General features: G+C 37.2%; 1 protein-coding gene across 4 annotated transcripts in view; it reads right to left on the bottom strand.

Moving 5' to 3' along the window:
- Positions 1–2894: 2894 nt before the first annotated feature.
- Positions 2895–26590, bottom strand: part of PIK3CG (phosphatidylinositol-4,5-bisphosphate 3-kinase catalytic subunit gamma) — a 54515-nt gene continuing 30819 nt past the window's right edge. For all 4 annotated transcript variants that reach the window (XM_064422018.1, XM_064422016.1, XM_064422015.1 and 1 more), the window contains 9 exons: positions 23409–23474; positions 23078–23303; positions 19052–19155; positions 16841–16987; positions 15563–15653; positions 12348–12478; positions 11595–11706; positions 9560–9717; positions 2895–4891 (listed from right to left, as the gene is read on the bottom strand). In XM_064422018.1, the coding sequence (XP_064278088.1) occupies positions 4610–4891; positions 9560–9717; positions 11595–11706; positions 12348–12478; positions 15563–15653; positions 16841–16987; positions 19052–19155; positions 23078–23303; positions 23409–23474 (1317 nt within the window). In that variant the 3' untranslated portion in view covers positions 2895–4609. The remainder of the gene's footprint in view (positions 4892–9559; positions 9718–11594; positions 11707–12347; positions 12479–15562; positions 15654–16840; positions 16988–19051; positions 19156–23077; positions 23304–23408; positions 23475–26590) is intronic.

Here is a 26590-nt window from a genome sequence, read left to right as displayed (position 1 = left end):
GGTATTCTTTATTACATTAGACTTTTCTTGTGTATCTGCTCATTGTTTATCTTCTAAAGAAATGCTGATATCTACAGTGTATCATTCTCCTTTTTTTCTTGATGCACTTAATAAGTGGATGAGTGGCTAACTCTGACCATAGGCACGAGACCAGAGACAGCTTTGAGTGTGACCGGCACTGGCACACGGTGACTCCTAATGCTGAACACCGAGTGACTGCACCCAGGTGTGGGATGTGCTTGCAGTTAAAAGATACAGCACTTCTGCCATGCACAGGAATCTTTTGTTAGCTAAAATTAACTGGCACGTGTTCCTGGCAGTGCTGCTGCTGTTTCCAAAGTGACAGCCTCTTCTTTTGCATGCCCAGGAGAATACCTGAGCAATGGCACAGGCTGCCTTCCCCAGCCTGCAGAGGGCTCTTGCCATGTCAAGTGCTGAAACAAGCCCCCATTCCAGGGGTAGGAAGGAACTGATCCTGTCCAGTGTCCCCTTGTTTATAATCAACAGCCAGGTCATCAGCACCTCTCCTGCTGGGTATGAGACCCAATGATGCACAAAAAGCCAGGAGAAGCCATGGCCTCACGCCTCTCTGCTTGTGTCAGCAGACTAGAACAGGTCACCAATGCCCCTTTTCTCTAAAGAGACAATGGTGTGCACACCTCACATAGCAATTGTATCTTTGGTCACTCCTTGTTATTAACTGTGTAACTGCAGACAAACAGTTTGTCTTTCTGTTTTCTCTTCTTCAGCGTGAATCTTACTTTCTGTCAGTGTGTCACAGGATTTCAAATATATTGGTACTTTTTTGGGCCAATTCTGCCTTAAATTGCAGAGTGAGCTGAGCACAGCAGGAATGTTTCTCCCTTGTGACCTCTCTCTAGGAGAATTCATTATTTCTGGAATATTGTTTTTAACATATATTACATAAGCTTAATGAGAAGATTAATGAAAACACATGAGTGTTTTGGAGAAACTTCATTGTTGCTGGGATGCTCAAAGAGCCCACCAGACCCTGCAGATGGCATCTCAAATTTTAATTTTAATAATTTTTTCTTTTCAAGGCTACTTTACAAAAACTATATTATAAAATCATTAGCACAGAGTCTGAAATCTATATAATCCTTGGGACTTGTGGATTTGCAGAATGCTGCTGGTAGCCAGGAGAAAGGTTTATAATTAAAATATGAGAATCATAATTTCCTTTGATATTTTTCTAAAGTCATTTGTTCATGTCTGTATTTCTGTATCACTGATCACATTTTAGAAAAAAAAATCTGCTAAAGATGTTAAGTCTTAATATTCTGCTAATGATAAATTAAGCACTTCTAACAAGTGCAACCAGTGTATTCAGTGAAGATCTAAATATAATCACACTGTACACCTGAGCTCCATTTCAACTTCTCTTCCTGTCCTGGAATTTAATTAGGATGGAGCCTTGGGGACACACTCACTGCTAACCAACATCTCAATGACCTTGCTGGGGTCAAAGCAGATGTCAAGTCACAACTGAGTCTGAGGCACTGACTCTAAGAATAGATTCAAATCTCCACTGTTAGGTGCAGTCATGATGTGAATGAAACTACCAAGAAAATACTACAGATCTCAAAGACAAAGTAGTCCTTAAAATAATTTTCAAAAAGTAATCTTAAGGTAAGGCTAATAGGAGACAGTGATGATAATTGAGATCTACTAAAAAAATTTAGTAATTTTCTTTTTCTGCATGCTGTGTTAGAGCTTCTTAAAAGGGTTAGTGGTTAATGACTAATTTACATTTCCTGGTTTATAAGCCTTAAAAAACAGTTATTCTGCAGGGTCAGTGAGTTTATGCTTATAGAAACCCAGGAAAGTGTGGTTCAGCCTCCTGCTCCAGCAGTGGCATCTGTGCTGAAGCTCCAGCTCTCCAGGCCTAGGGAATGCCACTGCAGAATGGGACAGCTGTGCTCTGTCAGGGACGTGCAGATGTGTCCTTGTGTGCACCTCCTCACCTGAAAAGCAGCTCCTTTCCCCACTGAGGCTGGACTGCCTCAAACCACATCTCTGTGCTGTTTCTCCTTGTGTCAGGGCTCGCCACAAAACAAGGTCAGTGGTGGGTGGAGGTTTCCAGAGGGACACAGAATCCAGCTATAATCAGCCGCATGATCGCGCAGCCATTTGTAAGGAGATGCTGGTGCCCACAGCTTGCTCCGTAGGGAAAGAGGAGATTTGGCAGCTACTTTTGATCTCCCAGGAGTCAGGCTGGCCCAGAAGGCACAAGGCAGCCCAACCACAGGCTGTATGGGAAAGGAAAGCAATGAAGAGTCTGGGAATTTGCTCAGCACTGAGGTGTTTCAGGTGCCTGCAATAAACACAATTCAATATAGCATTGTAAACTGCTCAATTCAATATATATTGTAAAATGCTGATAAAAATCATCAATGTAAGTTTAGTGCAGGACTAAACTACTTTCTTCTGGGTGCAGATCTCTTGTAGACCTTTTCCTGCAAATAGAGGCTGCTTTAAGAGTGCTATTTCCCTTGAAGTTATGATTAGCATTTATTTCCCCATGCTAGAGTTAAATTTAGCACTAGATCTACTTATTTTTTAAAACTAGGAACTTAATAAAATCTTCAGATTTTTCTTCATAGAAGAAACCAGGAATGAATAAAGTGCTCTTCGAAAGTGGCAATATTCGATTCACATTTTACAATTATAATAATTGCAATTCTAATACTATAGACAATTACATTTCAATATATCTGACATCATACAGAGTTATTAATATGGAACTAAAACAATTCCTTGGAGTGGGACTTTGAATATGATTTCTTACTGAGATTAGGTATTCTTTAAGAAACTGGGTAAAAATATTTACACGTATTTTGGGCTAAGCTGCTTATTCATGAATAATAATCAAATTAATAGAACATATCAATTTATTTCAGATCTATAAAATATAAATCTAAAAATATCATTTTACAGACAATATTCACCATTTAGTTTATATTTTAGTATGATCTAAAGCCTATCTTGCACAGAATTATAATGTAACAGAATAACAAAATAGTCTACATTTTAACCTTAGAGATTTCCTTAACTAGAGTCTACCATTTACATCAAAAATACTTGTGCACAGTAAACAATTAAACATCTACATTTCAAGAATAGATTGGCTACATCTCATAACTGAGACACCGATTACAGTACATTTATTAAAAATCCTTCAAGAATGCACTCAGTAGTAACAGTAGTTAAAATCATAACAGTTCTGTGAAATGATCAAAGCAAATGATATCAGAATTTTAAAATTCAGTTAATCATTTATATGTAATGCAAAGCCCATGTAACACTACAATGAAGGAAGAAATTACATGGGCACAAGTGCAAAAAAGCAATATTATAAGCCATCTTCTCTCTTTGGTAAAAAATCAATTAGCAAGAAATACACCATAATAATTCAAGTCAAAGATTAATTCAGGCTACATGTATTTTTCCTTTCCTACCATAGGCAGACTTGATTTGCAGGCAATCTACAGTAGAGAGTTAAAATTCTACTTAACACTGCCCATTTTTTCCTCTTTTAAGTTTAAATATTGAAATTAAAGACAAGGGTTTTTTGTTGTTTTTTTTCATAAATAGCTTTTCAGTAGTATTGTTTCTTCACAAATTTAAAAATAAATAGCAAAATATACACAACTTCAAAGATTACATTTAATTCCTTCTAGGTATATCCTGAAAATATATCACCAAGGAATAAATAACTTTGGGTTTCTCAGATATTTGGTAAAATGTCAATTACTCTTAGATAAGGAGTTTTCTCTGAGGGATAAGGAAGTACCATTGCTTTTTCTACAAAGCTTTTCCTATACAGGTGGAATTTTAATAACTTTACACTAAGAATATAATCTGTAATATAATATGGATGTTACCCACTAAAAAGTACAGTAAAAAATCTTTCAGAATTAAATGTTCAGAATTCATGTTCAAATCTGAGGAACTTGCCAGTAACTATAAAGTTCTCCTGGCAGCCAGGATTAGTTGTCTGTGTCAGGAGGTGACAGTAACAGTAAGGCAATTCCTCCAATAGCAGAGCCAAAGCTCTTTTCTACTGACAACATATTAAAAATCCAGAAAAGACAAAATGTTGAGGAAGGGACAAAAGAGAAGGATGTAGAGGAAGAACACTCATGTCCAAACCATCCTGAGACACATATGGGTTGTCTACAGAGACTTCACTATAACCATAGATTTTATATAAATTCTTCTGGTTTTGAAGAGCTTGACCCTCACAAACAATTAAGGTCATGGGGGTTTGTAGGTTATCTTACTCAACCTCCTCCTTATATTTATCTGAAATTATTGCAAAACAAAGAAAAAAAAAAATCCAAGCCAAAACAGCAAAGGAACTAAAAGAATCCAGCAACTTGAAGTGTCATTAGAAACAGAAAAAAAAAATCTTATCTGCAGGAAGATCTTCTGGAGGGGCATAAATAAGTCCTTGCCTTTTTACAAGATCCATTTAAGCTGCCAGAAGAGTAAAGGCAATTTTGACTGCTCATTTATTCATAATTCAGAAATAACATGTAGGTTCACTAACCTCCTATTCACACCCACAGTTAATTTACATAAAATATTAAGCAGAATGCTTTTCTACTCCTTGTTTGATTCCAAGCACAAGATGCAAAAACCAGTTAAACTGCACCGTCCAGCCCTTATCCCTGCAAACCTCTATCTGATCAAGAAAATGCTTTTTGGCATCTTCTTCACTTTTCCCGACTGTCAGTGCATCTCTGATATATTCAATATCTTCTTTGCTGGTTAATTGAGGCATTCCAGTCATCAGCATCATGGAGAACAGGATGATCAGCAGGTTTGTGTGGTGTCGGAGAGCTAAATAAGCCTTCACACATACATCCTGTGAGAGAGAAGAGTTCTTTGTTAATTGAGATTAATTGAGAAGGATGGTGTAGGAATTTCACAGGACTCTCATTAACCAATGCCATTCAATCACTCGAGTGTCAGTGACAGGAGACCCAACAGAGCCGTTGAGCTGGGTCAAAACATGACACAAACCTCTGCACCTGCTGCTCAGTGTAACTTCATCCACCACAGCTTGGGCCAACAAGAACTCTTCGGGTGTACAACAGCTCTTAATACTGCATTAATTACTACAGCATAAAACCTCAGCCTAACCAGAATTTCAAAAGAATTTTGCTACCATATAACCCCTTTCTGTGGCTGTTAAAAAGACAGCAATAATTCACTGTCTTCCTTTCCTGTAGGGATGTTCCTATTTAAAGACTGTGGCTGGCGAGTGATACTGAACAAAGCAGCACCTCCAGGGGATTGCTCTTAATTTTCTATAGATGTCTATTAACTGTGCAGTGGTGACGGATTATTTAACAGGGAAGATTTCCAGCCTTGGTGTTTTAAGGAATTTTGCACTCTGCCTTGCTGGAGGATTTCTATCACTATGCACTGTCATTCTGGATTCCATAGGCGTTTTTCACAGCCTTTTCGTTTCCATGTATAAATAATCTGTGCTTAACAACAGAACTTTTAGAAGAATGACATTTCTGCAGCTTGGAAAAACATGCAATGCTTTAGAAATAATTATTTCCTGCTAAGCGACTAATATATAAACTGAAATTATTACTTCTTATATTAAATTTATAACTCATTTACTAGCAGAAATAAGAACAATGCAACAAAGACATCAATCATCAATCAACTAGAAATTAGGTCTGCAATGCAGTAATGTAAAACTATGAAAAATATTTCCAAGAAGGTTGTTATTATTTAAACCACAGCTGAAGCAATGCTAATTTTAACTCAAATATTCAATTTAACCTTTCAACAGCTGTATATTAAGCTTTTGAATAATACTTGGGAAATCCAAGTATTTTAATGTAAACTTCCAACAAATCCCAACAGCCCTCTAGAACACAGGGCATTTTTTTACAAGGTACATATTTTTTTCTTCTCTGAAACAGGAAGAAGTGCACAAATAATCTTAACATCTATCACTGTTTACATCAGCAACACCAGGACATCCAACTAGACAGGTTAGGAAAATACTAAGGAAGGAAGACGATACATTGAAGATCTGCCTGTACAATTGCTTTTTTTAGTATTGCCTGGGAGCTTAAATCTTTATTCACAAATAAATTCTGTTCTGAAATAAGATCATCCTTATGAACATCAGTGTCAGTTTAGTTCTAGCACAGCAAAAGATTAAATGCAATGGCCAAAGCACAGCTTACAATAGAAAACACCATCACCTTATCACAGGGAATAGTTTCTTTCCATTATAGCAGGAGAAAAAATTAAAAAAGGAAATTTTACTTATGTATTATCAACTTCAAACAGAGAAATCTTGTCACAAGAGTTAGTCTGTGTTTTGTTACTCTTGAAAGAGATGAAAGGTCTTTATAGTTATATCAAAGAAGGTTTTACATTTCTGTATGGATGATGTATCTCACTGCTTTGGGTGTCTGAGACAGAAAAACAATTATGCAGTCAAGAAAAACCTGGTATCACTGCATCTCAAAGGCAGTCCTTCCAGGAATTCAAAAGACTTAAAAAATCTGCATCTGCCTGTTACAGTTATTTATTCAGACAGGAACTGGATGTGGTTTTGCATTAGTATCTTCCAAGAAAAGGAATTTTTACACTTCTGAGAGAGGCGGCGAGAACCAAAAATAGCCCAGATGATAGGTATGTGTCAAGGGCATGTACATGTTTACCCTGGGATTAAGAAGAAAGCTGCTAACTCATCTAAAGCCATAGGCAAAATGAGGAGCTGAGGAGAAACCAAAATCCCCTTGCCCAACAGGATAAAAAAGAATAAACATTTTGAAAGCCTGAAACTGTCCTAATTACTATTAGTATCCTAAAATCCAGGTATTTTTATAATATAAAGTGTTCAAGTTTTGTTACATAGGCCATCCCTTCCCTTACAGTATACTCCAAATAAGTATTTCTCAGTGATGAATTGGGTACCCTTCTACTTTTTGTCACTTTTGACAATCAAATACATGAGATTTTGTAATTAAATAAATTCACTCTTCTGCAGTGAACTTTAGTCAAAGTTATTTGTTCTTTTAACCTTCTCCATCATCTGCAATATGAGCTCTAGCTAACAATCTGTATGGACTATGTCCAGTGAATAACAAAGAAATAAAATTTTAAATTTTTTAAAAGTAGATTATTAAATTAATAAAAACACCAAAGACAGTAAAAAACAAAGGAGTCTTCTGAAGTACAAACTGTTTTAATATAGGGAAGTACAAAATAATGAGAGGTGTTCTTAAAAATTAATGAAGGATAAATGCTGAGACTTTACCATTAATACATGAATGAGTCAGCAAGCAGACTGAATGAATCCCTCAATATTAGGAAATATCATGAAACAAGTCAACTGAAAAGTGGAACTACAATTTTGGACATTTTTTTTAATGTAATTAAAACAGACATTTTTTATAGCAAAATATGTGATAAAAATCTTGCTCTGTGTTACTCTTTTATTTGTATAGAAGTATTTTATTATTTACTGGTCTTTGAGACAGAAAATACTTTTAATGTACTACTGCAATAGCTGTATATAAACAGTAGCTATTGCAGCAGAACTATACATGAACTTAAATTTTTTGGTCAGATTATTGTTGTCTGTGCCTAAACCATGTCACTTAAAATGCCCAGGTCTCATATCACCATCACAGTTCACAACAGTAAAAGCACATTAATCACCTTTTATCTGGCTAAGGACACTAATGGAAATGACATTGGTGCTTCACAGCATTCCTAAACTGTGCATTAGTGGGATGGTAGCAGTTCTTAGAAATTAGTACCAGAAGAACAAAAAGTTTATTTAGTCAAACCCAGGACTCCATGATGGAGGCATGATGTTTTGAAGAGAGGCTATGACCAAACTTATTTCCAATTGGTTTTGGTATTTGGGCTGCTGAAGTAAAGGTCAGATCCTCTCTAGAAAGCTGGATGATCCATATATATGAAAACAACTTTACCTCATTGCAGACCTCACCTTTCAATTCTCCATTAGCACACTTTCATACTTCTAACTATTTTCTGCTTCCAGAACAGAGGTCTTCTTTGAAATGACATACCTGAGACTGGTGTTACTCACACCTGCACATGACCTACAGCTGCAACAACAGCATCATTGCTCTACACAGCACAGCTCACAGGCTTCCCTGAGAGCATGGGCTCAGCATTCCCATCCCACAATAGTTCCAACCCATGGCAAACCCCCACTAACATCTTTTGATCTACAAGTCCCCTTCAAAACACTTCCACTGTGATAAAGGCAGTGGAAAAAATGAAGATTCAAAGATTGTGCCTGGTTCTTTAATTATTTTTGGAAATTTGGGCAGTGACTTCAACCAAAGATCTTTGGTTCTTCTCCACATGGGTCCTCTCCACACATGGCCTCTCCCTTTTGATTGCCTCTGGTGGACAATGTGATTTGTCCTAATATAAGTATATCATAAAGTGGGAATTGCAAGAGGATGCAAATGGATCCCCATCCCTGGCAGGGAAGCCTGCCAGATGTGACCAGCCCAAAGATGGGGAACACTGACTTTTGGATGAGTGAGTAAAAGCACTGAGATGCAGCCACACATGGAGACAAAATTCTGAAGTAACTGCATATGTGTTCAAAGGAACATAGTCATCATCCACCAGGAAGAACCTTAGGAACTTAGAAAACCAGACTCCATACTGGGACTATTTCACCCACAAGGAATCCAGAACATGAAATTCAGGCTTTGACTTTGACTCACTCTACAGAAGAATTTTTCTTTTGATATTATAAGGAATCTGCTTCCTAAATCAGAAACCTTACTCAAAGTCTATAAAGACCTCAGACATACATGTACTTTTGACCAACCATCCTCCCATTCATTTAATTAAACATAGAAACTGCATACTAAACTCCCTCTTTGACCAGGTTCTACACTAGCTCAAATAATCACCATTGGTTTGAAAGCACTCAGTTTCAAATAGAAGCAACAGAACAGATTTTAAATGCCATTTCTTTCAGAGTTGAATCTATCCATCCACTTCACAAACCACCACTTGAGATAGCTTAGGGTCACTACAGATTTTTAGTCAGACGCAGCAGTCCAAGCCCCAGAACTCAAGGGCAGAATCAGGAGGGAATAACACTGGCCAAGCCAGCTGATGAATGCCTCACACCTGCTCATACTCCACAGAGGCTCTGCTTAGAGCCATGAGTTTCTTCTAATTGCACCAACACTGAAGCCCTTCACAAAGTATTTTCAATCAAGACAAGAAACAAAGAAAGAATTGCTTATCTGGTCTGCTCCTAATGAGCTTTTCAATGTGCCTTTGTGAATGTTTGAATTCTAGTTCCCATAACTGTACAGATAATTTTTCTCTTAGCTGGGTCTAAAATATCCTGGAATCATATTATGATTCAGTACATTTTATTAAGATAATACCCAGGAGCCTCGATCTTTGAAAATCAAGGCACTAATGTTCGTTTTAGAGGGTAAAAAAAACATTGCTTAATGGATTTGCAGCTAGATTCCCATTCTTTTACCTGAAATTTGTGGAAATGGAGACTTGTCTTCTTTCCGGAAGTTCCCATAACATACAGAAAATCTGGAGTCAGCACAAAAGGAACTCTCTCCTTATTAATTCCAAGGAAGCTTTTATAATTCCCAAGAATATGGCCAAAATCAATATGGAAAAGGTTACCTTCATAAAGAGAAGAAGAAGCAACATTCAGACAAATACAATACACTACTAATAACACTTACGTGCATTTACAGGAGTTACAACCCCTTTTTTTTTGTACATATGATCACTCTTAAGTTCAGCAGAAAATACTATTTTCTTTCTTTTTGGGGGAAATAAATAATTCTGTCCTCTTAACAAAATTACTTTTTGTTTATCTTTGGCAGTTGTTAAAAGTCTGGCAAAACTGCTGTACTATCTAAACATACACTTACAACTTTTCAAAAATCAACCAAGGAAAGCTTGTGTCTCATACCTGTAACAATCACAGCATCACTACAAGGAAAAGGCTTGAGGGGAATGTTTCAAATACCCATGGGATTCTGGCACTACCCATCTCCTTGGCAAATGTCATTGACTAGAACATGCTTTCTCCTCACAGACCTTCATTAGTGATTTCTAAACCACTCTGTGTGTTCCAAGTCTGCCTTGTCGTCCTTTGGATAGCTTTGAGAGAGCAGCAGGGCATCAGTTCCCACAAAGGCCATGAAAACCTCTCCTTTTAAGGGTCACTACACCTACAGGACTAGAGTGTGCTGCTACTCTCCACTTTATTACTTTCACTGGCACTCAGGAAATGGATACAAGAGTATGGTTACTTAAAAACACAGATTTGTAGTAGTGGCATATTTATGAAAAAAGATAAAACATCGAATTATGTAAGATGATACTTCACAGTGATCTGTTGTTGGAATATCCTTAAACATTCCAAATTCAGCTTTCAAGTCCCCCTGGCCTACCAAATCTGAATCTCTGCAGACCTCTCAGACTGAGATCCTTCTGCTCCTGAGGCTCAAGACAGATCCTGTTAAAGACTCTGAGACAAACCTGCTCATGATTACAACGGAACAACACTTCTTTCTCAGTTTTCCTGTCTGTTGACCCGTGCCTCATGTTCCACCAGTGGGAACAACACCACATTATATTATATATAATGTTGACATTAAAGCATTTCTTAGTCATTTTTTCCTTAAGAGCTTCTGCTGAACTTTTTTACTGTAGTCTTCAATTAGCTAATTTCTGCCTTCAGGGTACTTCTTCTCTCCAGCCTTCAACTGATAAAACTTCAATATAATCAATAATAAATATCTAGCCTTCTAACTATTTTTCATCTGGTAAGAACCAGAGACTAATTATGAAGTGAGAGATCATGAAACTAAAAGTGAATTCCATAGACTAAATAAAACTCCTCCATATGTACTAATTGTTCAGGGGTTCTTTCCATAGGTAAGTAAAATTAAGGATGAAACAATGTGCAGCTACGGAAGTAACTCCCAAAGTTTATAGTACAAAAAACCTGTGAGTTTCTTCAGAAGGATATAACCATCCCACAAATTTTAGTAGGTAAACAAATACACTCCATGTACACTTATTTCCTAAAATATTTTACAACAGTACACAAAGCAATTACATTCCTCAGAAGTGAAAACAGTCCAGCAACATCTGGATTCTGACAGAATTCAGTTCCACTGAACACTGTGAGAACCACAGCCACATATCAGATAGATGAACAGCTGCCTGCTTTATAAAATTTTTTTGTGTTCAGACCTTAGATGTAGACAGTAAAAAAAATTTAGTTTACATTTCTAATGACTCAGTTTTTGCTCCTTGGAAAATAATGGCATTATTAATGATACTTATCTCCAGCCTGTATGAAGGCAAACTGGGGTGAAAATAATTTCAGTGTTACAGAAGACTTGACCTTGTAAGCATCACTGACAGAACTGGTTTGTGTCTCTTCATGCATTGTTAAATGCATTATTTATTAAAATGAAACATAAATCTAGTGAAGTATAGACAGTCTGCACATCTATGAAAGTCTCAAAAAAACAACCCACCTGTTTCTGTAATCATGATGTTGTCATTGTGCCTGTCTCCTATTCCAAGTACAAAGGTTGCCACACAGTATCCAGCACAAGAGTAAACAAATCTTTCCACAGCTGCCTGAAACTAAAAATAAATCTTAGATGTTAAATGCTTCAATGCTAGGCACTAAATACAATCATTCTCAAAGTTATGTACCTTTCTGTTGAAATGTATCTATCAACAGTTAGGCAAATGTCCTTTTGTGTGCTGGAGGTGTTTTCTCCCAGATTTGCCCCAATCCAGGACAGCAAACTATCTTATAAAATACACCACTGCACAGCAGAGATGAAGATCACAGCCCTGCACTGCACTGCACCCCCTGTGCTGGCTCTATCCCTCAGCACAGAAAAGCAGCACACAGCAGCTCACACATTCTGAGGAAGAAAACGTGGCAGAAAGCTGTAGTAGGTCAGTGGATGTACACAAGGAAAGGAGTTGTGAACACCCAAACCTGCACCTGAACCCTCTAAAACCACATTGCCTTTCAGTGTTCTTAGATGTCCTCTCAACCTGCTCCTCATGTATCACTTCTAACTTCCACTGATAAAGGAGCTTGGCTGCCAGCTGGATGCTAAAGGCTCATCACACACACCTGCAGCTGAGTGCAGGGAAAATGAATGGATTTTTCAAACTCGCACAAGTAACAAACACAAACATACCGGCTCAATGCTCCTAAATTAGTAGGGTGCAATTAAAAATCCTTCCTAAAAATTCAAAGAACTTACCTTCTCTTCAATCATGCATCTTTCCTTGAGCCACTGGTTTAGTATTTCATCCTTAAATGCACCAGTGTTCCCAACTGTACTCTGTTGAATTTTGGCAATTGTTGTAGCATCTTTCACAATTTCAATCATTCCTTAAGAAAATAAGGAAAAGGTTAGAAGAAGTTATTAATTTTTTTATCAAAGCATATTAGAAAATTTCAAAATTAAATTTTAAACTGTGTTTAAAAACCCACTGCAGACCTTCATAGGTTGTGAGCAGAAATTTATTTGACAAGGAGCAATGGTTCCTGTTCATTTCCACCTGAAATCAGCCAGAGTTCATAAGGAGCCTGGCATCAAAACTCCTCCTCTTTTAAAATGAATGTATCACATGATGAGTGGGGACTCATCACAGCATAAGGCTTTTCCGAAGAATAGGAAATATTCCTGTCCTGATCCCAACTCACATTTTCCCCAGCTTCTCTCCAACTTCACAAGTACAAGGAGCTGAAGAAAAGCTTTTGTTTTGCTGCAGTCTAGGGGTGCAAGTATTGCCAGGGCTGTGACAGAGGAATAGAGCTGGCCCTCTTGCAGTAAATCAAATTAAGCTTAAGTGTCCATGTACACAGAAAGCTCAGAAACACCAGTGCACAGCGAGGTACAGCAGTGGGATTGCTGGTGGAAGCTCTGGTTGTCAGGGCCATGGGGTCTGTCCCTAAACTGAACAGACCCTTGCCAAGGCACACTGGCACCTCACAGCAATGTGGTGCAGAAACAGGGCCTTGTCCTGTTCGTGCCAGCATGGCATGTGACAGAGAGGAAGGTAGAGGGAAACAACCCTGCACTGTAGCCAAGACTAGCAAACGCAGTCCAGCCCAGGCATGCCTATATGGGGAAAGTCAGATTTTAATTGAATTGATTTGGTAAATTGGAAATTTTTTTTTCCCTCTGGTTCAACTTCAACAATGTCTTCTAGCTTCAGCTCCAGTTCAGAGATAAGCAAGCGAACAAAAATACCCATTTCTCTCCAAAGCAATTCAAAGCAGCTTCTGAGATGGTTTCAATTTAACTCTGTCTGAACCAGATAAATTTCTTTCTATTCATAATTCCACCCTTTTGCAATTACTGAACTATGTACAAATTTTCCTGTAACAGAGTAACAACACAGCAATCTCTTCCTGCCCTCTCTGCATGGCTGAATTCATAGCTGAATACCCCCTGGAGATGTTTTCTTCTGTCTTTACAGTGGCCTGGATATGTAAGACCACAAAACTACTGTGGAATATGACCTCCAAAACCCACCACCAAGACCCCCAAATCAAAAAGCTTTGTATTTTAATCTCTGCTTGTCAAGCTGTTGTTTTTCTCCCGGGTGTGAGCTCCAGCTCCCATTCCAGCTGTTGAAAAAGCTTTCCCTGCCTGTGCTCACAAATCTCCCTCTACTGGCCAGCAGCTCCTTGATGGCGGGGGAGCAGAGCTGGCTCAGGAGGTGCCAAGGACAGCAGTTCTCAGCTGGGCTGCATTCAGCTGGGAGGGAGTGCAGCAGGAAATGCACCATGCAATGTGTTTCTGGGGCTCTGTGGTGACTCTTCCAAGAGGCAGCTTGAACCTCTTGATTTCAGCAGGGATGCTGCACAGTAAGTAGTGGCAACTGCCTCACAGAGGCAGGGCATGTCAAAGGGAGAGAGAGCAGAGTATGACCTTTTACCAGTGACACAGAGAAGAGAAAGTTCATCCCACAGAGGTATGCTTGGAAGCAGCAGTGGAGAGGACAGATGCTTCCAAAATTACAAACTGCACTGGATGCAATGTCTTTAACAGACTGAGAATGCTCTATGCAGGAGGAGGTGCCAGCCCCAGATGTAAGACACTTGTTTCCCTGTGCTCAGTGTAGAGTGGGGTACTGTCCTTGTGTCAATACACAGAAACTGCAGTATTAATACTGAACTATTAAGAGGGAGGGAAGAAGCAGCCTGGAAGAAGACCACATGTGAATACTGTGAAAGAACATTTGCATGCCACTACTCTTTGGTTCTGCTCCAAACAAGCATAAGCTCTACATCAAAGTGTGCCACATTGGGCATTACTAATTTAGGCTGCAGGTATTCTCAGCAAACCAAGAAGGAGTGTTAATATGATTAACCATGCCCCTGCTGTGGTGCTAAAAGGATGCTAAATTCTTACATCTCTCCCATGCCCATAGGAAAATCAAATATTATTTCCTTGAGACAGAAGAATGGGGAATCAATTAAGAATTAATGAAAGAATAACAGAAATCTGTAACCCAAGTATGAAAATGCTAGAATCACTGGCAGAATTCCTTCTTCTTCCTTAATTTGTTCAATACATTACATTGTCTTGAGATAATTTTAAACAAAATTAAATCATATCCTAAAAAGCTCTTAAAAAATTAGGTTTAACACCTCTAAAGAAGAGAAACCCCCAGACTTTCCTTATATTTATAGTTAGTTAGCATTTTGATGTACAATTTTCCATTTCCTTCATTATTAAAATTCTATCAATAAATATAATTCAATTTTAAAACATTTATATTAGGAGAAAAGAAACTTTCTTATGTCACGCTACCAGGTATTTTATCAGTGAGTTTGGGTTTTCTGCATTGCTGAGATATCCTGAAATCAAAAGGATGTTAAAAAATTGTATGTCAGTGGATTTTAGAGAGGAAGTACATTACATAGGTATATTAAAGAGTTATAAAGTGTTTTAATTTTATTTGAATTTCTTACTTGATTTCTTTCACCACAAGTTCTGAAAAATTGATCATCTCTGCTGCAGGAATTAATGCCCAGTGAGAAATATAACCTGAGTATCCTGTTAAGTAATGTTGTTGCTTCTATGTGGTAGGTATAGTGTATGAAGCTTTGGGTCAGGAAAAATATAAATGTTTTGCTCTTTATTTTATTCCTATCAACACATTAAAATACATCTTGAATAAGTCACTCACTTTCACTGATGTTTCATACTAGATATTGTTATTAAAGAGGAGCTTGCAGCAAAAGCCAAGGCATTCCACAGAAATCACAGCCAGTAAACAGCTGTGCTACAGCTCAAGGAAGGGCAGAAAGCACTGCCAAGATGCACCTGAAGGCTGCTCACAGAAAGTGTAATAAAGTGTTATTTACCTCAGGACTACAGCACATCCTAGAATAGTTCGCCCAGATCTTCTGTAAATATGGTATTTTGAATTTCTAATCACAGTAAGTGTGATCACATACCTATTTTGTTCCCTGTAGAAATGCAACCATATGGCAACAAACAGAGGTCCAAGGATTCTGCTTCCCAAATGGATTCCATAATTCGAAGAATCTAGTAAAATAAAACAGATATGCTAAGCTATTTCAAATTATTTCAACATTACAGATTACTCATACAAATAACGCTTCTAAGACTTCTAAGATGGGGCTAAACTTACTTTGCTATTTGATAAAGAAATAAATACTGAAAGTGTGCAGCCATTCAAGATAATCAGTTATAAAACCAGGGCTTATATTTCTTCATCTGTTCTACAACCAGGAAATCTTTACTCTTCTATAAAGTATTAATTAATATATTGTATGATTTCTACATCAGGTGAGATTGAATGTGTTAGTAAGCATGCCCAACTTTCCCCATTAATACCTCCAAAAGCCCTAACAAACCAGTTGTCTGAAACTAGAGTGACTAGCAATTGATTTTTCATTTGTTAACTTTACCCATTGCATTAATAAATGATAAAAACACTTCATCAGAGAAACAGACCATCTTGCACTAAGTAAAATTCTGTCTCTAGAACACCAAAATGTGAAATATGTATGGCATATAGCAGGAAAACACAGTATGCACTGTGTCTGGTTGGGATGAAGCTCCTTTTCTTCAGAGCAGCTTGTACTGTGCTGTGGTTTAGGGGGTGACCAAAGCAGGGCTGGGAACACGCTGCTGTCCCAGTGTCCCAGCTGAACAGTGTCTGCTGAGTGCCAAGGCTGCCAGTTTCTCACCCACCTCACTGTGGCTAGACTGGGGTGCACAAGAGATTGGGAGGGGACACAACCAGGCAGATGATCTGAACCAGCCAAAGAAATACTCCATGCTGAACAATGTCATGCTCAGCAATCAAACAGGGAGCAAAGGGTTCTGGAGGTTAACCATCTTCTGTGCAGGGGCTGGTTGAGAAGTGGTCCACATATGGGATATGGAGTGACTGCCTTAGCACCACTTGTTTTGTTTTCTTCCTTGGTTCTTCCACTTATTTGCTTATTAAACCTTTAGCTCAACTCACAAGTTTTCTTGCTCTTACTCTTCCTCTTTTTCCATCCCAACAGAGTTAATCAATAACACAGTATGACAAAGATGATCCAGTGTTGATGTCAGCCTTGCCATACAGAGTTTTAAATACAAGACAACCTTGCATTTCATATGGACAGTGAAGACAAGGTGTACACACTTTGGAAAAGCAAAATAATTTTAAAATATTTTAAAATATTCATGTTATTCTTTACAAGGTTCAGCTTTCATACCTGTAAAATTAGCATGTCCTGACGGAGGTCATCTCCATGTTTGAAGATGATGCCTATGGTTTCATTTGACAGAGCTGTTGGATCTGCACATTTAAATTCAAGCCAGAGGGGCTTCTTCTTGGACGCCATTACTTTACATTTTTCTATCTGTGAAAGACATGTTTACTGTTTCCTGATGCCAACATCAACCCAAGAAGCCTTTTTAACAGAATAGTTTACCAGCTTCCACTCAGCTATACCACAAGCAACACACTGAAAGCACATAGAAAGGACAGAGTTCACTTGCCACACAAAGCCTCCCTGAACCTGCACAACTTTTAACTACTGTCCATGATAAAGGCAAAAGTGTATCTTGACTCTCCAAAACTGGATTTAGCTTGCTTCAGACAAATTTGAAACAGGAATAGAGATTCTGACAAAACTGGAAAATAGGGACTTTCACAACAGCACTTTGACAGATGCATTGCAAAAACAAAACATAATCATTGTCCAATGCAATTTACCATATCATTCACCCTTCTGACTTCCAGCAACTACATTCCAGATTGCTTGATTTGATTCCCTTAATAAATTGTTCAAATTAATGGGGGAAATGGCATTTTTGAAACTAATTTAATGTAATCATTCATAATATAATAGATTCCCGATTTAGTTTTATTACATTTTCAATACTGATAAATTCAGAATGGAAACTGCAGTATTTCAAATGTTTTTTTCAGTTATTATGGCTAAGACAACTGTAGTATGTTTTACTTTCTGTTCTGGAATTCCTGATTCATTGTTGAACATTATTATGTACAATAAAGCCATCTAAAATTAAAAAAAAAAAGCAGCAAGTGCATATCAGTGTTTGAGAGCATATAGAATTCATGATATAGGAGTATTTTGGTATATTCATGTTTCATCTACTGAAATTCTGAGCCTGCAGTTTAAAACAAAATAGTTTTTACCATCCTTATTTTCAAAAATTAAAGAACTTTTAAAATCTTTGACCTTATTAGAAACTCAGATTTTGCTTCTAATATTTGGTTTAGATTTCAAAAAAATTAGGTTTTGAAGATTATGGTCAAACACTACTTGTTAGAATGGACATTAAATGAAAGCTTAGTTTGTTTTACCAAACGTTTTTATTCAAACGTTTTGGAAAAAGAAAAGCTAACCCATCGAATTTTGGACATTCGTAAATCTACTGTTTCGTTCATCTAGGAAGGTCCTGATAGGACTGAATATTTCTTAAGTGAAGGAAAACTAGAAAATCCAGAGATCTCTTGTTTATTTTTAAACCTACTTTCTGTCAAGCTGTTGATGATTTCTGCACCAAAAAAACCAAAAAAATAAAAGAAGACTAAAGAGAATATACAAAATACTAACAAGAAAATAGCATTTAAGAAATCACAAATTACTTCTGAATAAGAAATGTTTGAATTGGCTTCTGAGCTGAAAATCTGATGGTTTGTCTGTCCTTAGCTAGGAGAAAATTAAGGGGGTCTTTCCTTGTAGGGTCCTTGCTGCACATGAAGTGAGTCCAAGTATCTTGACTGTGCTTCTTTACCCAGACCTCACATTGCATTTTAGATGCATGATCCAGTTTCCTCTCACTACACATCTGCTGATCTATGAATCTTTTTTTAACTCTGAGTCAACATACACAATTGCAATCTCACCACAAAACCGAAGGCAGCAACACAGAAAAACCCAAGTGTTTCTTAATGTATTTCTAAAAAAATCATAATGTATTTTCTAACAAAACCAACACAGAGATACTGAAAAATCAGAAATAGCTGAGGTAGATGTTTTTGCCAGTATGATGAAGGTCTGGGCCCAAACTTTAGTGACAGATCTGAATCAGGGTAAAACAGAAAAAGTAACTGGAAGAATGGAAACTGAATATCCCACAGCCCCTGAATCAGATAAAAGTTTTATACAGTTATTTATGGAAAAAAAGTATAGTTGTCATTTAATGATTAGAATTTCATGGATTGTTGTAATTTTTTTAGCACATGGTGGCATGTTATTACATTCAGAAAAATAATATTAACTCTGGGAACCAAAACTTATGGAGTTTATGCAATGTCTATGGAGTCTATGGAGTCACTGTATTCACACAGAAATATGACCTTTTGACATATTAACGAACTTTTTACTAAGTGACACATACTTGCAAATAAATTATTTTAAAAAATTATTTGTAGAAAGTCAGAATATACTCACCACCAGTGCTCCTGCTCTTAGCCCAGGATCATATGGAACTCTAAAACTTTCTGGAAGTTTGCTGCCCTGTAATTTTTCAAGCTTTTGTCTCAGCTGTGCAATAACTGCAATTACAAGAAGGAAAACACAATAAAATTAAACAGGTCACAAAGGCAAAAAGGTTACAGGTAATCAAACTTGTTGAGCATTATACTTTGGCTAAAAAGCTCAGTTTAGCTGCCATTTTAAATTGCTTTCCTCCCAGATCTCCTGATTCAAGGAATGGAAGTAAACTCTTTAACTTGCACTATCAATGGCCAGGGTTCTTTCAGATACCTAAATATAAAGTCTTCAAACACCTCAGAAGTTATGTGCCTTCTCTGCAGTATTAGAAATACTGCACAGTAAGAGTCTACATTCAAATGTCAGCTTTTGTTTAAAAACCAAAACACACCAAAAAGTATTTTCCCTCATAACTGACAAGAAATGCAGACAGACTTGTGGCTTTTGATTTCCTGGAATCAATTACTCTCTAACCATAAGGAGGCAAACTACAGAGACACTGAATTTCCTATCCTCCTAAAACTGGTTTCACAGTACAGCCTTCTAAATCTCACATTCCTGTAAGAAAAAAAATTTGCTATATATTTATATGAATAAGAATTTTAATGTTCATACCTGAACACAATTTTTAAACAATAAAACCTCAAGTTGCTGAATCCTCAACTCAGAATAGTACAGATTATACAATGCATGATGTATTTTTTCACCTCAGCTAGTGAATGTCAGCAGCATAAGCAATACAGTGCTGATTACCCTGCATTAGGGCAAAGACCTGAACACTGTCCTAAAAGAAACTGTAGCTACATAGTCGAGGATGTTTATACATATAAAGTAATTTTGGAGATAAAAATTAAAGAGTGAAAAAAATCATACTGATAAAGCTAAACATGGACCTGGATACTTAAAACAGAATCATGGATTAGTTTGGGCTGGACAGGACCTTTAAAAGCTATCTTGTCCAATCCCCCTGCAATGAGCAGGGACATCTTCAATTCAACTTGCTCAGAGCCCCATCCAACCTGACCTTGAATATTTCCAGGCATGGGGCATTTCTACTACCCTACACAACCTGTTCCAGTGTGCCAACACCCTCATCATAAAAAAAAAAAAACAAAAAAAACAAACAAACAAAAAAAAAACCAAAAAAAAAAAACCAAAAAACCTTCCTTATGTGTAGTCAGAATCTGTCCTTTAGTTTAACACCAATAACCCTTGTCCTATCACTACAGGCCCTACTAAAAAGTTTGTGTCCCACCTTTTTTACCTTTTTTACAAACTCCCTGTAAGCACTGGAAGGCTGATGTCAGCTCTTGTGAGCCTTCTCCAGGCTGAACAATCCCAACACTTTCAGCCTTTCCTAACAGGAGAGGTGCTCCAGCCCTGTCATCGTTTTTGTGACTCTCCTCTGGAGTCATTCCAGCAGATCCATGTCTTTCCTGTCCTGAGTGGCCCAGAGCTGGATGCAGTATTCCACATGGAGTGTTACAGGGGCCATGCAGAGTGGCAGAATCACCTCCCTTGACCTGCTGCCTATGCTATTTTTGATGCAGCCCAGGACACAAAACTTTTTGGGCTCTTAGTGCACATTAGACAAAAATCAGGACAGTTCAAACGCTGCTATCAAATTAAGAAAGTCAAGCCAAAAGAATTGGCTGAAAACTCACAGAACATAAATGTTATACCTGTCCTAGAGGGTTTTAGAAAAGAACTACTAGCAGTGCCTGGTAACTAACACAGGATCTCTACTGGTAAAAAATAAATCTGGCAGCGATATACAGGAGCTAACAAATGGATTTTAAAATTAGACACTTAAAAAAAAACAACTCAAGAATCCCAAACCCAAACAAATAATAACACAAAAACAAACCAATCAAACAAACAAACAAAAAAACCCTAACAACTCCACCCTGCCCCCTCAAAAGCACCTAAGTTTAGTAACTTGGATAATGAAACAGCTTTCTATAATGTAACTACAGATTTCCTAGACAACTGTCTAGGAAAGTTACTGTTTATAGTTTATTGTTACAGTTTACTCTTAGCTCAGTAAGTCACCTCATTGTAATGTAATGTAATGTAATGTAATTTGAAAACTGTAAGCAAACCAACTGAAGCTACAAAAGATTAGGAATAGCTGGTTTTAAGACACAAGTAAAGGCACTTGCTAAAACCACTTTCAAGTTGATCTGGCTTAAGAACAAGGTACTATGCATTTTAAACGATGAAACAGCTGCATAGACACATTCTTGGGAAACAAATCATCTAGCTCAGAGGGTGATGAAAGCAGATAATCCCATGCAAGATGTAATATTATCATCTTATGAATTTACTTATTTATTATTACTTGCTATCGTGAAATATAAGCAAAGAGATTACAGTGAAAAGTGAAAGAAACAGTTTGACAACATGTTTGCTACTAGAACAGTATGGACCGAGCAGGAAGGAATTTGTTCTTTACAGAAAATCCACAAACACTGGAGAAATATATACAAGAATAAGATGAGACTGCATGACAGAATGAAATTAAACAGGATAAAGCATTCAAACTGAAAATATGAACAATTATGAACTTAGAAATGTTGGGACAAAAAAAAGCAATAACCTAGAGAATAAATTTTTGGATATAAATTTTTAAAAATATAAGTAGAGGGTGCCTGTAGAAAAAATGATGTCCTCAATAATCAGAGAATAAATTACATTAGATATAACATTATTAGGACACTCCACAGTTTCAGGAAGGCTTATTCAGTGAAAATGTCAATTATATAAGTCATCTTTCAGTGTTCTGCTGTACATTACATCCAAAGATTCTTTAACTTCAAAACCCAGTGGGTGTTAATATGATTGCTTTCTCTTGAAGCTTTTCTTCTTTGCCCACATATCCTTCAAAGATAATGTATTATGGAATCCACTGCTCTTATAGACATGTACATCTTCAAGGTTGTATAGTTTCTTTCTAAAATATGTAATTCTGACTAAATACATTTTGGTTATAGAATACTTTAAGAAAAATTTAGGAAGTTTTTTAGAAACAGTGTTTTATATGGGGTTTCAGTAAGTGCCTTAACTCACACTATGTGGTAACATAACTGATTTTTCAATATATATTGAAGAACAAATGCATATTTTCTTCAAATGTCTTTCGAAACACCACCACAGTCACTTCTGCATAACCAGAGTGGAAAAGCTTCCCCATCCAAGGACTTCCTGGCCTGGAGCATACCAGGCTGAACATGCAGGAATAGGTAGTCTCTCTACAGCTTTTAGAATTTTAATACTGTCATATGTCCCCTCACACTTACTCCCAACACCAAGCAAGTACCAGGAATGAGGATAAACAAGCTTTTAAGAAAGTTGGGGGTGGGGGGAAAGGCAAGCAAAACCCAGAGATAAAGAGGCACTGCATAACCCTACTGTGGCTTCCAAAGCGGTGCTTCCAAGAACTGGAAATAACAATACAACATCTGTCTCACAGCACTCCTCAAAGCCACACCCTGTATATTCAGGCCTGTACCACTAGCTACTTGTACCAGAGGCTGCACTGGACTCCTGCCTGATCTTCCTGCCAAAAATCTCCTAGTGAGAGTTTAGAGGAAGGCTGTATTTCTTGGCAAGCATTACTTTTAATTTCCAGTTAATATTTGTGTCTTTTTTCAGCACTGGCATTCAGCTAATGTACAAGAACTTATCTGTTTCCCAGTTGGCATGGCTTGAGGTACAAGAAGATAAGCCAAAGCTTGGGAAAATACTGGGTGACTAGAACATGGATATTCTTCCCCTTTTGGGGTGAAATGAGCAAACAAACCTATTACTGGTTCAATCATTATTAACTTACACTCACATTTTAAAGGAAGTAAAAATGATGCCCTTTGACAGCAATTTATCCCCAAATTTTCCTTATGAACAATATAATTTGCTGCCTAGTTTTTCACACCCAAGGAGAAGAAAAACAACATTAACAACAAAGAAATGCCTGTTAGTAAATACCTTGAGAAGTAACATCATACTTTTCTGCAGAAACTGATTTAATCTCCATTGTGACTTTATGCAGCAATTCAATTACTTGAACCTGCTTCATGAAATCATGCAGCATTGCTTTTCCACAGCCCCTAAGGTAGGCTTCAAGGATGACTGCAAACCTCTGTTGGTAGTGCATGGACTGGGCAATTTCACTTCTTAAGAACCAAAACAAGAAGTGACCAATTCTTTTGTTCTACAGGTAAAGAAAAACAGTACAAATTAGCATTCATTTCTTGATACAAGGTTTTAATAAAGCCAGCAGCTTTAGTATGAGCTGGCTATATTTTGAAGTACTTACTCTCAAACCACGTTTCAGCAAAAATCTGGCTAATGCGCTGTCATGATATGGCTCAAATTTCACAGCCTGAGTGATACAAACATAAAAGACATGGTGTTAACACATTTAGATCCCACTGCTTAATTAACCAGTGACATCTAGAGAACACACAGCTGCAGGAGTAGAAAATGTGTAACAAAGCAGGTCTTTTTGAGGCTTCTCTGTCTGATTCAAGAAGCACATTTTGTTTGCAACAGATTCTTTTCAGGTTTATTACTAATGTGACAACTCCCTAACCAGAGAGTCCAACCTGAACATATGCACAATGCAACGTCATTCTTGGCAAAAACCAGCAAGATCAGAAACCAGTTTGCAGTATGACTGATACTGAGAATGCTTGAAATGATTACTGACAGATGGAATAATGTATTTGTAATAGCTCTTAAATAAAATGTTTCAATGATAAAATACTGGTTTTGCTCAACATCCACTAATTTGAGACTAGGGCACCAGGATTCACTGGTGGTCTCTCCAGAAAAAACAGGATACAGGAGCAGCTTTTCAGAGCACTTACCTGGCCTTTACTCCATAAATGAATGACAGAATAACAGCCCTGATACACATCCTACAATAACGAAGTACAATTAAGAGGAAGACTTCACCAGAGCTTTTTTTTACTGACTGTGAAAACAGATGTATTTTTTCTCCTTCCAAAGCTGCTCCTCTCCACCCAAGCCCACAGACATTTCCAAGCTACTGCCAAAAAAGGGGGTGGGAAGAGAAAGTCAACAACTACTTTCAAGTGCCAGTATTGGAATTTTGTTTTTGTTATTCTCCATCATAATAACCAAGTGAATTGGTCTACCAGAAAACCATCACACTTCCAGATTCTGGGTAGTACCAGGGAACTTCTCCACTTCAACTCATTTTTCCAATAGCTTCTTTCATATTGCTTGAGGAATTCAAGCTTACAGAAGGTTTGTATTCAGATTAATGATGGAAAAAAGTATGCACTTATATGCAATGGCAACAGAAGAGAAATAAGAAGCGTACAATCTATAAATCAGAGTCACAAAATCCCTGTCATGGACTGAGGGGGTTGGTGAATGGCTTCAGGTTCTGGAAATAGAGTGCCAGGAAGCAGACTGCAGGGAGATTAGGGGAAAACAAAGGGATGCGCAGAGAGCTGGGTGCACGTAGTGTGCTCAGCTTTCAGAAGCAACAAAGTATGCAAACCTCTAGCAATAGTTATTCAACAGAATATAATGGCTCTTTCAAGATCACTGTGGGCTGCAGCTTGCAAAGAAGCAACCAAGCCATCAGCAAAGGTCTGCTAAATTCATCAAACAAATCATAGTTTTATAAACTCTTACAAATACTGGGCACATAGTTGCATTTTTATTATTAAAATATCAACATGATTTCTGAAATGTAAATCATCCTGTGGGTTTAATCTAAAGAAAAAAAAATTAAGCCAACTTACAAAAATGTCACAAAGACATGTTCTTTCTAGCTGCTTGCTAAGAGACAGACAAGAAAGCTAAGCACCAGACAGACAAAAAAGCCAAGCACCAGACTTGCCCTTCTCCTGTATCATAATTCTGCAAGCACTGTCTTGACTGTCTGCAGTACTGTTTTATATCCCCAAACAACATCATCTTATTTAGGAAAGACAATGAGAATTTCCAAATATAACAAGATATAGATCCTTTTACTTTGTGTACAAGATTATGAGGTATGAGGGGTTTTTATAAAAATTAATTTTCACTGCAGTAAGATGCCCAAAAGCAATAATTATCACATAAATTCAAATGGATTTTCTTACAGTTCCAAGAAAGCCTATTATAAACCTCACTCTGGTATATACTATGCCTAATGTTCACATAACCTTGAAAAACAAGTTAAGACTGAAATACAGCCAAACAATTGACCATTACTTCAAAACAAAGCCTCCTTATTGAACTTGCAAATATATTTTAACAGAAAACAATATTAAAAAATGCATTACGACCATCTTTATTGAGCTGATGCTTTAGATAATTATTTTTAACAGTCCAGCCCTTTTTTCTTCACAAAGTCAAATATCAACTTCTGCACAGCAACAATAAAAGCTGGCCATTAGAAAATGTCTGCTGGCACAGACCTGTGTGTACCTTTTCCTTGTCAATTCAGCAGAAGGCCTTTACTCACTGCCATATACATGCAGTACAGCCATTGGTGTTTATCTTACAAAGAATTTTGTTGCATTTTAACTATCCTATCCATGGTGTATCAACTGTACACAGAAGAGCAGACATTACAAGAAGGTCAATAGGTTGACTTATGGTGTAGCTGCTTCTATTAGAAATAACCTGTGGGGAAATAAAATACTTGATTTCTAACTCTACAGAGGATAAAATAGGAATATCCTGTGCAGAGTGAAATAAGCCATAAAGCTTTCATAAAAGAGTGACAACCATTTGCAGAAGAGATGTATCCACTGGAGCAGAGGAATGACATCCATTCTCTGAAAAATGCAGATTTTTACAATACACTGTAATACCAGAACTTTGCTGCAGAATGCTGACAGCTTATGTTCCATAGTTAGCTAAGAAATAAAGACAGGGAAAGCAGCAGAGATGTAAAAGTTGGAATCTAGTATGTTTTTGTTTTTAATGATGGTAAGCTCATTATTTCTTACAACACCTCTTACTGAAAATGACACAGTGAAGTTAAGGCACTATGATTTTATGCTACAATATTTTATTTAACTGCTAGAAAGGTTTATTCTTTTTAAAACTTACCAGATTTGTACTTCCTGAAAATAAATGATTAACAAAAAAACCAACGGAAACAACCCTAGTATTTCACCTATTTTCTCAGACATTTTGATAGCAACCAATCATCATCCCAAACTCCTAATTTAAATACAAAAAAAAAAAAGTGAATAAAATTGCTGAGCCACATTCAGACAGCAAAGCTCAAAGCCAAGCACATATATAGCAGCAGCTACGTGGGAGGCCCAATGAGGCAACTGTAGCAACTCCTTTGGTTAATGCAGAAGTGCATAAATTCTGCCTAATCTTCAGACAAGCAAAGACAAGGCTCAAAAGGCTTTGTTTAAAGACCTACCAATGTGTAGCAAAATCTGAAATACTAACTTCATTTTCCTGGGAATCTGAGCTCTCTCTGAATCTGCAGAAATAAAAAGCTGCTTCCCCAGC

The sequence above is a fragment of the Passer domesticus genome, chromosome 5 (genome assembly GCF_036417665.1).
Source record: "Passer domesticus isolate bPasDom1 chromosome 5, bPasDom1.hap1, whole genome shotgun sequence".
Classification (NCBI taxonomy): Eukaryota; Metazoa; Chordata; class Aves; order Passeriformes; family Passeridae; genus Passer; species Passer domesticus.
Note: the sequence above shows the minus strand (reverse complement) of the source record. Positions and strands in the feature narration are given on the sequence as shown.